The sequence below is a fragment of the Rutilus rutilus genome (assembly GCF_951802725.1).
Source record: "Rutilus rutilus genome assembly, chromosome: 2".
Taxonomy (NCBI): Eukaryota; Metazoa; Chordata; class Actinopteri; order Cypriniformes; family Leuciscidae; genus Rutilus; species Rutilus rutilus.
Window position 1 is genome coordinate 58,106,580 of NC_140210.1, and position 12,601 is coordinate 58,119,180.

At 40.1% G+C, this 12,601-nt stretch overlaps 1 protein-coding gene across 1 annotated transcript in view; it reads left to right on the forward strand.

Annotated features, from left to right (window-relative positions):
• The window catches only part of LOC311286455 (dynamin-2-like), a 107,111-nt gene that overhangs the window by 62,083 nt on the left and 32,427 nt on the right, over nt 1-12,601 (forward strand). Inside the window, exons 12-15 of the mRNA XM_084402687.1 lie at nt 10,353-10,439; nt 11,580-11,650; nt 11,715-11,766; nt 11,855-11,965. Of these exons, the coding sequence (XP_084258813.1) occupies nt 10,353-10,439; nt 11,580-11,650; nt 11,715-11,766; nt 11,855-11,965 (321 nt within the window). The remainder of the gene's footprint in view (nt 1-10,352; nt 10,440-11,579; nt 11,651-11,714; nt 11,767-11,854; nt 11,966-12,601) is intronic.

A 12,601-nucleotide genomic window follows, 5' to 3' on the forward strand; every position in this document is an offset into this window, starting at 1 on the left:
GTGATGAGAATATATTATTGGTACAACACAATTGTTAGATTCAAATTATCTCAGTGAAACAGGTTACTTCATGATGATTATAAAACCATCAACAGGTAACCATCATCACCTGATCTCGTTTCACTTTAACTTTCTTTGCTGCTGCAAATGTGTTTGACAAACACACTGTCACAGCGGCCAAAGAAAATAAAAGATATAATAAGAGTTAAGAGCCCAACTAATGGAAACACTATTCACTGTTATGGTGACTTCAAATGAAACACATTAGAGTTAAACACCTGTTAATTCTCAATAAAAACTTCTGTAGACGTCTGACAGAAATAAAGTCAGTCTGGTTAGTAATAAGTGAAGCTGGTAATGCTGTTTGTGGAGTTGTTTAATCCTCCTCTGCTGAGATCTTCACAGATTTAATGTCTTCTTTTCTCTTCAGTTGATTTCATCTGAGGCTGTGGCTGAAGTCAGTTGTAGTTCTTGTGTTTCTGCTCGTCTCTTTTTTCTGTTCTCTTCTTTCTTTCAGTGATTCTTTTTGTTAACAGGCTGAGATGACTTCATATTTAATATACACAGATTTTGTGGCTCAGATAAGATCCAGTTGTGGTTTATTTCTTTGCTCTTGGCTGACATGTGGCATTGCTATGGCCTGCTTGTGGCCCAGATTTGGCAAACAGGAGTGGCCCACCCAAGTGCCGTAATTCCACGCTGCATGTGGGCCAGATCATCTTTCCACGTGTGCCAGATGTGGGCCGGATCTGGGCCGACACAATGTTGCTATGTGGGTATTGTGGTCACAGTTTGAGCACACAGTGAGAGCGCTGTGAGGTTACACTTTTAGATCACTGTGAACTCAGATTGCTGACGGTGTGACCACATGGTGACATCACTGTGAGATCAAAGTGTTGACTGGGTACTGTTCAGCTTATCTTTTGGCCTTCTGCATTCAGTTTAATCTCAATACCTTCAATGAACGCCTTGGACCCGACATAGTAGGCTTTTCTGTTATCTTCGCGTGCTTTCCTCACATGTGGCCATAAAAGCGATCGTCTGTCTTTTTCCTCTTTGGTCAGATCCTCCACGAAGCGAAGCTTGTGTTGTTTCAGGAACTCGTTGTTTTTGGCATTCTTCCAAATGGCATCACGCACAGACTGTAACGTGAATAAAGCAATGATGGCACGAATCCTACCCGATTGCGGTTTACCAAGCCTGTGAGCAATGTCAATGACTTCAAAACCTTTTTTGCAAGACTCAGGGGCAACAACGTTACAAATTTCTACAACTTTTGCCTTTACATCTTCGTTTGGTTGCTCAGAGAGGCCATGTAGACGTAGACACCAACGTCTTTTGTAACGTTCGGCATCGGCGATTCTTTCTTCCAGACTGACGAGAGATTTTTGTTGTTGCGTGAATTTCTCACCCAGCTTGGTTTTGTCCTCCTTAAGATCTTGAATCTCCGAATAAAGATGATTTAAGGATATTTTGAGTTCCTCGATCGTGTTGGAGTTGGTAATTATCATTTTCTCGAGTGAGTCTGCCCGTTGATTAATTTTCAGGGTGAGGGCCGTGATGATATTTTCCTGCAACTCAGATAGGGAAGGCTCACCTCGGTTTTTCTTCGGCAAGGGGAAGTGCTTAGGGAAGTTCGCAAGTGCGTGTCTAAAAGTGGACTGGAACGCAGCACAGGTCTGCAGCCTCCCCATATAGCCTTTGCAAATGCGAAGGACGCGTTCGCGCGGGCGCCTGACGAAGTTTGACAGACAGACAGTAGGCAACTTTTTTGGAAATTGCCCCCGAAAAGACAGCAGGAGTCAGGATCTGAGAAAAGAAAGAAAAAGAACCTGCGAGATGATGCCCGTGCATCACTTGCAGGACAGGTAAGTCCATGTTTAATCATTCTTAAAGGCCATGTTGCAGGTTAACCACCACTGTTGATCAATGGGTACATTAATCACTCAAGATATGTATACCATTTTTAAAATGTCTCAAAAATGGTCTTAAAGACCTGGGCCCGTATTCATAAAGATTCTAAGAATCCTCTCAGAAAACTCTTAATTTAGCTTAAAAACTTTTATGTAGGAGTCTTAGCTTAAGAGCGATTAGGGACCGATCTGAGAGCAACTCTGAGTAAGGAAAATACAAAAACTTTTATCTTAGTGAGGAGGCGGGGTTGACCCCGTTGCTATGTATGACACAATCTTTTGAAGACTGTGATTGGTTGGTTGTCCAAGAAGGAAAAAAAAAAAGTGATTTTAAGTATAGGGTCTATTCTAAGCCTCCACTTTGAACTTACATGCGTAATTTTTCCTATTTGATCGTTCTCTCTCTCACACACACACACACACACACACACACACACACACACACATTATATATGTGTATATAAATCCTTTTTTTATTTACCATGCTGTTGATAAGGTATTATTTGATTGCTTAGAATGATAAAAATTGTTCCACTCTTTCCAGTTACACTGATTGCTGGCATGTCTATTTAAGTGGTGGTTTGAATGTTGGTTTTAATGTATCAAACATGGAATTTTCCCAGTTGCCAAATATCGTAATGTAGTGATTACTTTCATTTCAGGCACTATGGCATTTCTGCGCTGTGTCGGAGATATTAGCGTGTCTCTAAAAAGATCAGTCTCAAACATGATCCCTGCACGATCTAATCTATAGCGTCTTATTAACTCACTGTCATCCATTGTCTGCAACACATTTCTTCTCCCTCTTCGTCTTTCTGCCATTTTCTCCTCTGCTAAAGAAACTCTTAAGCCTCTTAAAAGTCCTCGTCCATGCTCCTAACAATTTTGACCTTAAGACCTCTTTTAAGGGTTAAGATGCTTTCTGAATTACTTTTTTCTTTACTAGGAGTTTTTCTTTAATTTTAAGAGTAAACGCCCACATTTCTAAGAATATTCTTAGAATTTTGTCACTAGGAGCTTCTCTTTGCATTAAGATTCTTTATGAATACGGGCCCAGTTTTTTACGTTTTTTGGTATGAACGGTTTTTTTTACGCAATTCGGTGATGACGTCACGTTGGGGAGAAGCGGAGGAAAGGTAGCCTCAGCCAATACAGTTTGTATTAGAACTATGGCGACTGACTGGGAAAAATGAGTGAAAAATCAACGTTTTCTTTATATCTAGTGGCAGTGATTATGACATTAGTTCAGATAAGTACCGGTAAACTTTGTCTTCATCTAGAAATAGAAGGCATCATGCTAGCTATGGGCTAATTTGCCAGCCCCACCTGTTGTTATCCACCCCCTCCAGATAATCCCTAATTAAGTCTTTCCCCCACCGTGGTAAACACATTAATGATTAATTATCCCACGTTTTGATGGTAGCCTACTAGCTCCAGTAACAGCATCATTGCCAAGTGTTTCTAAGCGTTTGCCTCTTCCTCCTGTGAAAATGTTGCAAACACAGCCGCCGCGTGTCTGTCGCTGTTTGGCAGGTGCTTGTGTGGGCGCCGGCGGTGCCGTCCCATGGAAACTGCGTTGGAAAGCTTGTGCTGCAAGTGAGTGCGTTTTGGTCGCTGGTCGAGGAGCTCACCCCGCGACCAGATGTGACGTGCCTCACTCAGCATCCAGGATTTGCATGCTGCCTGAATCCGTTTGTGCTGAAGATAGCATAAACCCATTTCACGCAGGATAATGGTCCCCTTCAAGCCGGCACGCACGAGTATGTTAATTGTTTGTTTACCTTACCATTCTTTTTACACGAAGTCTTATGAACCAGCTTAAACAGTTATAGGTGACTAGAGATGTGTTGTATAATCTGCGCAATCTGAATACTCTCGTCTAAACTCGTCTCTCTAGTCACTCTCAACGCTCTCAAGGCGGGCTTTGGAATATTCTCTCCCCAACGTGACGTAATGGAATGCATTGTGGCGGAAAAGAGAATCGTTGCAAACCGCTGTAAGAGAGCCTACTTTTTCGTATTATATTGCGTTTTGTGATACCCAACAACATAAAATACAATGGATAACAGTTTAAATGTTTATTACCAACAAGTAAACTGCACAAATTCTATGAAAAAAAAACCCTGCAACATGGCCTTTAAATACGGGAAATGTGCTGCATGGTGCTGCTGCTAATCGTAATGTGCCTCGAACTTGCTGACGTTAATGTTAGCAAACTATGTTATTATAACTTCAGTGCAAGCTAAATTGAGATTTTACTGTTAAACATTTACAAATAACTGGCGCCAGCTACACAGCAAAAAGTCCAGTGTTAAATTAACTCTCCTGGGAGTTTATATGGCTCCAGAGTAGGGCTGGGCGATTTAAATCGCGATATTGTTATGCGCATCTCGTCAGTAAAGCCGGTTCCTTGATTTAGTAGTAAATCTCCATCACCTGCTTTCAGATGGAGCGGCATTTAGGGCTGAGAAGATAATTAAGTGATTCATTTAGTGATGATTGAGCATTATTGAAGACACCTGATGTTAACAAGCAGAATCACTGAAGAAGAAAAGCACAAATTGTAAGTTACCATTAAGGTGATGGGTGTTTGCTTTAGTTGGGCTCTAGACCATTCTATGTTTATTTTAATATTTACTGTTGTTTGTCTGCTGTTATTGATTTATAACAGTTAAATGAACAAAGTAAAATGTTATCTTATAGTGTTGGTTATGTTTTGACATAATCATACTGTGATCTGAAAAGTGAAACATATTAAGATAGTTAGGTTTAACTTGTTAGCAGCAGTTTTGTGATTCTTCAGCCTATGATTATCAGAACTTTACTTATAATTAAAAATATTTAATAAACATTATTCTGATCAAAAGACGTTCAGACATCAATAATCAGCCTGTGAATCTCAACAATGGTGACAATAATAAAGCATGTTGCAGTGGCTGCCACCAATCACAACTCATTAATGGCTCCCATCATGCATTGCGGTATGAATAAATTATGATCTGAATTGTCTATGTAATTTACTTTTCCTCATTGAATATTCTGCTCGTCACCATTGTTGAGATGCATAGACTGAATCTTGACATCTGTGTGTGCCTAAAAGAATGATTTTTTTTTTTAAACAAGTTTTAAGAAATCCTTTATATCAAAAATTCTGGCCATTTATTCAGATTCACAGTTATGCTGTAACCAACAACATAAATCGAAGTCAGAAAGTAGGATCTTAATGAACTCAGTGATCAAGTTCAAATGATGATTGTCATAATATAACCAACAAAGATCACTTTTTTTTCTTTGTTCAACTGGCAGTTTTAACTCAGATACAACCGCCAAACAAAATCTAAAGTACACATGAAAGGGTCATAGCCCAACTAAAGCAACTACCCATCACAATAATGGTAACTTACAATATGCGATTTTCTCCTTCAGCGATTCTACTTGTTAACATCAGGTGTCTTCAATAATGCTCAATCATCACTAAATTAATCACTTAGTTATCTCATTAACGTAAACACTCTTGAGTGTGGACTCATACACTCCCAGGGGTGTTAATTTAACACTGGAGGTTTTGCTGTATACAAAGAGCCGTAGTTAACTGACAAGCTGAGCCATATCGCATTAAATATCGTTGGCGATACGTCCGCGATATTGATGTGATTTGGCTCAGCTTGTCAGTTAACTACGGCTCTTTGTAGTAAATGCCGCTTCATCTGAAAGCAGGTGATGGCGATTTACTACTAATCAAGGAACCGGCTTTACTGACGAGATGCGCATAACAATATCGCGATTTAAATCGCCCAGCCCTACTCCAGAGTCAGTGTTAAAATATGAGTGTTAAATTAACACTCAAGAGTGTTAAAGTTAATGAGCTCATTAAGTGATTAATTGAGTGATGATTGAGCATTATTGAAGACACCTGGGGCCTCATTTATAAAAGTTGCGTACGCACAAAAGAAGGCGTACGCCGCTCTCTACGCAATAATTGGTATTTATAAAAAGCAAACTTGACGGGAAAATGTGCGGTCCTTCATGCAAACTCTGACCCAGGCGTACGCACAAAAACGGGTGAAATGAGAAATGGCGACACCGTCGGCAGATGGAAGAAACACGTGAAAGTGTGTGAAACTGTAGACCGTTGTGTAAAATAAACGGCAACTGCCTTTCATAAATAACATGAAGACTTCACAAAGCAAGTCTGACAATTAACAGCCTACACGAACACACGTTTGATCGATCTGCAGTGTAAAACAAACAAAATCAAATGAAGATTAGAACAGAAATGCAAATTAACACATATTTGCTAAAAGAAAAGTGAAATATGTTCTGCAATAATATTGGCATGTTATGCAATTCATCCTCATAACACATCTGTAGCTTGTCAGATGCAATCAAATGGATGGTAATAAAATGCCATGATGCCATCACAATGCGTAATGACGTGAGTGAAGTTACGTTTCTTGGTTTTCCTCTCTGTGTTTGCCATGATTTCGCAATCGATGAATATTAACTTGTGGGCGTTTCACTGACTATTTATGGGCAACTATGGGCGTGACATGAAGCCGCAAAAGCTGCGCTACATTTAGAATTGATTGTGATTTATTAAGGGAAAACTGCGTAAGATGTGCGTGCACACGGTTTTATAAATCCGAATATTTCTGTGCGTACGCACGTCCTATGTTTCATCCGTACGCCACTTATGACGCAAATCATACGCAAAGTTTTATAAATGAGGCCCCAGATGTTAACAAGCAGAATCACCAAAGGAGAAAATCTAATTTTTTAAGACACCGTTATGGAGATCAGAGTTTGCTTTAGTTGGGCTCTTGACCCATAAACTGTTAACATTAGATTATCTTTGGCTGTTTGGCTGAGTTATAACTGCCAGATGAACAAAGAGAAAAGTTGATCAGGTTTTGTTGGTTATGTTTTGACATAATCATAATTTCACCTGAATCACTGATCTCATTTAGAGTCTAGAGATTAATCTCTGACTTAAATGTATATTGTTGATTACAGCTTCACTGTGGTTCTGCAGCATAAGAACTTTTTTTTCTAACTAGTCTAAAGGATTTCTTAAAAGTTGATCTGATAAAACAAATCTTTCTTTTAGGCACATACAGACATCAAGAATCAGTGTATGAATCTCAACTATGGTGACAAACAGAATATTCAATTAGGAAAAGGAAATTAGTAAGACAATTCAGATCATAATTTATTCATACCGCAATGCATGATGAGAGCCATTAATGAGTTTTGATTGGTGGCACCCAGAATGCACTGCAACATGCTTTATTATTGTCACCATTGTTGAGATTCACAGGCTGATTATTGATGTCAGTGTGTCTAAATTAAGTAATTTTCTAAGTATTTTTATCAGAACAATTTTTAAGAAATATTTTGGATTATATTGATAATGATAAAAATCATTTGCTGTAGAATCACAGGCTGCTGTAATCAACAAGGTAAATCTGACTCTCTAAATGAGAGTTGATATTCAGGTCAAATTATGATTATCAAATCATAACCAACACCACCTGATCATCTTTGCTCTTTGTTCATCTGAGAGTTATAACTCAGATACAACAGCCAAACAAAATTTAAAGTTAAATTTTTATGGGTCTAGAGCCCAACTAAAGCCAACACTGATCACCATAATGGTGTCTTAAAAAAATAGATTTTCTCCTTCAGTGATTCTGCTTGTTAACATCAGGTGTTTTCAATATTGGTCAATTATCACTCAATGAATCACTTAATGAGCTCATTACCTTTTAACACTCTTGAGTGTTAATTTAACACTCATATTTTAACACTGACTCTGGAGCCATATAAACTCCCAGGAGAGTTAATTTAACACTGGACTTTTTGCTGTGTAGCTGTTACTTTCTTTACTATCTTTCTTTAGATATTGAGCAGTAGTTTATGGTTTATTTTGACGTGACGGTGGTTAATACTTTCTTAGTAACAGTTAACGTTAGCAGTCAGTGCAGTGCACATGGTAGGCTAACAATTCCTGTTAAATATATATATATATAATATAAAATGTCATTATGAATGAACAAACATTACTGTTTAATTGTGTGCATTATTGCACCTCATTCTATTATGCTTTTATATTAAAGGTGAACTAACTTTTTTTACCTTAACTGAACAGCTTCGGAGTCTTTGGAATGGTTATAATACGTATTTCGGGTTGAATGGTGGTCGTTTCGCACCCCTCTGGTGCCCGTGAGCGGAAAATACGCACTTGCAACTTTGAGCCGGCGGACCACCGGCCGCCGCGTCAGGAAGTCTCGCGATGTAAACAACTGCTTTACGGCCAAAATAAATCTGCTAAAATGCCGTCATTATTGCGCTCCCTCACGCTGTTCGAACCCGAATGAAGACGTTGTTTTAAAGAATGTCCCATCTGCTTTGATGTCGTTGATCTGCTAGCCTCTGGTGTCTGAGAATAGCCAACGAGTTTTTACAACAGTGTTGTCAAATATCTATTCCGAAGCTGTGGGGGAGCTCTAGAGAGAAACCTGCGAGCAAAAAGCGAGAATACAGCGAAGAAATCCCGAAGTTACTGAATGCAGCCAGAGCCCGTCTACGGAGAGCCTGCCCACTCCCTATTAAGCTCTATTGTACCGAATTTTGGTTGTAGTTCCACCAGAGTTCCACTGGGGGCGATCGCCATGAGTGCAAAATGAATGGGAGTCAATGGGGCTAGACGGCTAAATTTGTCTCTTTCACCCGATTGCCGTTGAGAAATCTCAGATCTGATTGTAGATTTTGCAAGTTCAACATGGGTTATAGGTCGAAAGTTGAATGAACGAGTACTTATGTCCTTTTGATTTCTTACAGGTTGAGTTGTTGTTGCCCATAACACGCTAGCATTCTGCTAATGAACGCTGATTGGTCAGTGAAGGACTGATTACGACCAGAGATCCCGCTTGATGGCATCGTGTCATCTGAAGCGGGACCAGAAACAAACAAAACAAAAACTCTTCTAGCACGTGTGTTTACCTGTGTCAGCTGTGTTGTCGATGCCTCGAGTGAAAAGAAAGTGCAGAGCGCGAACGCACCAGAGTGAGTGAAGGATTGCCGTTAAGCAGTATCTCTGGTCGTACGATGTGTATGACGTCATTGACACTTTAAAATACTTTTTAAAGCAAATAAGTGACTCAAAAAAATCTAACACCCAGCAATGTGTAATTTATTTGCATCTCCTTTCGAATACAACATTTAAATTACTAGACAAAAAATTATATCCTGAGAAAAGTGGATTTTTATTGGTATAGCGCCATAGACCTCCATTCATTCTGCACTCGTCCTGTGAGCGCCCTCATATGGAATCAGAGAGGAACTGCAACCAGTTCAGAAGCCGGAAGTGTACTGAGAGTGAAACTTCTCGCCATATTAGACATTCTCTGATGCAGCTTTAAATTAGATTAGATTTATCAAATAGTTGATAAATAAGGAATAAAGGGGGGAAACTCCTTGGCTGCCATGCTTTCAGTTTTAAATGTTTATAATTTTTTTCTGGTATAAGATTCTTTGTTTGAATATTTTGTCTAATAAATGTAATTTATTTATTTATTTGCTATTCTGTTTACTGAAGAAAAGTTTGCACTTTCAAATGTGTAGTGTGTGTTGGCTATTCTACATAATACAAAGTCAGCAAAGCTGTGAAGATTTTACTTTCTCTTTTTAGTATTCTTAAGTTTTATACTGTGATGCTGCTATTGTGTTATTTTTGGTATTGAGTTATATGTTTGGTAATAAAAAGTTAAACTGGCAAAAACAAACATTTTTTTTTTTGTTCGGGGTCAGGGTGGGGGGCATCATAAAGGAAATATGCTTAGGGCACCAAAATGGCTAGCAGCAGCACTGCATATATGATTTACTACTAATCAAGGAACCGGCTTTACTGATGAGATGTGCATAACAATATCGTGCGATATATCGCCCAGCCCTACCTCCACCAATCAAATCCAGTCCTGTAACCAAACCTGCTTTGATTAACAGATCCCATAACCAATCAAATCCAGTCCTGTCACCGAACCCGCTTTGATTAACAGATCCCTCCACCAATCAAATCTAGTCCCTGTAACCAAACCTGCTTTGATTAACAGATCCCATAACCAATCAAATCCAGTCCTGTCAACGAACCCGCTTTGATTGACAGATCCCATAACCAATCAAATCCAGTCCCTGTAAAGTTCAGTGTTTGTCTGTGGTGGATGAGCTCAGCTTGTGTTTGTTTTTGCTTTGTGGGGATTATATTTACTAATCACACACAGTCACATTCGCCGTCAGTGTTTGGTTAAACACACATTGGTTCAGGTCTGCATGCAGTCCTACTCATCCGTGTTTATTTGAAGTTTTGATCAAGTCTTTCTGGAGACACAGTAATGATGTGTGTGTTCCTGCTGCCGCTCTCAGTGTGTGTTTGTGTCGTAGTTGAACTCGTATCCTCAGCTGAGAGAAGAGATGGAGAGAATCGTCACCACATACGTCAGAGAGAGAGAGAGCAAAACTAAAGACCTGGTGTGTGTGTGTTCAGAAACCTTCCTCCGGTTATTTACTGCTTAATTTCTTAAAGTCCCTGTAAAGTCAAAATTAAGTATGTGTTCTGAGTTTGTCACACCACAGAAACATGTGTTATTAGCCACCCAGCCAAATTTGAATGATAAAAAAAGCCGGCAAGTACATAAAATAAGCTATCAAAATCTTGATAAAATGAGCAGTAGTCTCCGCTCTCAAACGCTGGGGGCGTGTCCGCTGGCTGCGCTGAAACCACGCCCACTCGCGGGAAAGCTGCCATCGCCACACTCAACTGTAACCGCTACAGCTGGAATGGATGCTCCTAGGTTTTACAAAGCCATGTTCGAGCCTGGACTAACGTTACCTACTATAATTATAACATAAGCACACAAGGCAACTTACACTCATTGGTGGGCTCGCACTGCCGACGATGGCACCAGTTGTCGGAGATAATCGGTTCGGCCCCATTCACCAGTAACAGCGGATTATCTGTGAATCCCAGTTGTCTCCGACGAAAGTTTATAAAACTATCCTGTGTAAAATGATCACTACAGAGGCGGGTTTTGGCGGTGATCCTCAGCTGTCCATCAAGGTGGCTCTTCACAAAATTAATCCACCTCTTCTTGATGTGATCGTTTTTCGTAAATTTAAATAAGGACACCGATCTGTTTTGTACATGATCGCATCCAGGTAGTACGCATTTCCGTGACGAAGGCATAGCTAGCTAGCAAACTGTAGGCTGTAGTAACTAATAGTACTGACAGTAACTCGCGATCGTCAAACTGATGTGAATGTGCTATATTGTTAGGGGAGGGGCAGCGTCAGGGGCTCCAGTGCGTCATCAAGTAGGGGCGTGTCCAGGAGCTCAGGGGCTCCAGTGCGTCATCGAGCCCCCGTTTTAGCCCCGCCCAAAAAATCCGGAACACAGCAATGGTGAAAAACTGTTTAACGGTCTAACTCGACAATTCAGTACTTCACACTTCACAGTCTTTGTAATATGTTTTAGTAATACATTTCTAACATTTATAATGTGTTTAGAATTTTTTTTTAGAATTGCCTTTACAGGGACTTTAATGTAACATTAATATATGTTTATTTGTTTATTTAATTATATTTATGTATTTATATGTGTGTGTGTCGCAGGTGATGCTGCTGATCGACATTGAGCTAGCCTACATCAACACCAACCACGAGGACTTCATCGGTTTTGCCAAGTGAGTGACCTCTGACCCCTATTGACCTTTGACCCTGATTCAGTCTAACAGCAGTGTGTTTCAGCGCCCAGCAGCGGAGCCCGGCGGTCAGTAAGAAGAGGGCGATGCCCAACCAGGTACAACATCATCATCCACACACACTCAACCGGCTGCCGATTGGTCCGTTCTTCCTCCTCATTATCCTATTCCCTCCCCCCGCTTCAGGTGATCCAACGCGGTTGGCTGACCCTCCACATCAGCATCATGAAGGGCGGGCCCAAAGACTACTGGTTCATCCTGACTGCAGAGTCCCTGTCCTGGTACAAGGATGAGGAGGTGAGTGAGTGAGTGAGTGAGTGAGTGAGTGAGTGAGTGAGCTAGTGAGCGCAACGCAAGTGTTTTTTGCTAGTTTCATCCCGACGCAGTTATCATTTTCACGTCCTGCGCCACATTGTTTAAATAGCAAATGCATCTGTGCGCCCATGAGCTGCTGGTCTGAAAACCAGGTGTGTGTTCTGGCGCATTGTTGACACGTTGTTATTTTGAGGAACAGAAATAGACTTTAGTCATAGACCGACTGAAACCTGCTCTAAAGTCAATGGCGCAATATTTTTTTTTGTTATTTAATGAGCGCGTTAGTAATGTGCGCCTATAGGCGGGTCCACAACACACACACACTCTGCTTATTACTCACACACTCTGCTTATTACACACACAGGGACAAACAGCAGCACACAAACATGCCAAATATTTAAAAATAAAAGGAGTACTTTATCGGGGGTTTCCGCAGGGTCTTAAAAAGTCTTAAAGTCTAAAATTCTGAACTTTAAATTTAAGGCCTTAAAAAGTCTTAAAAACGGCCATATTTTCATCCTAGGTCTTAAATTTAATTTAGTCAGGTCTAAAAAAGTGTTAACCTGTCGTGTCTTTTAAATAATGACTCTGGATTCGAACTGTATGAACGTGTTTACT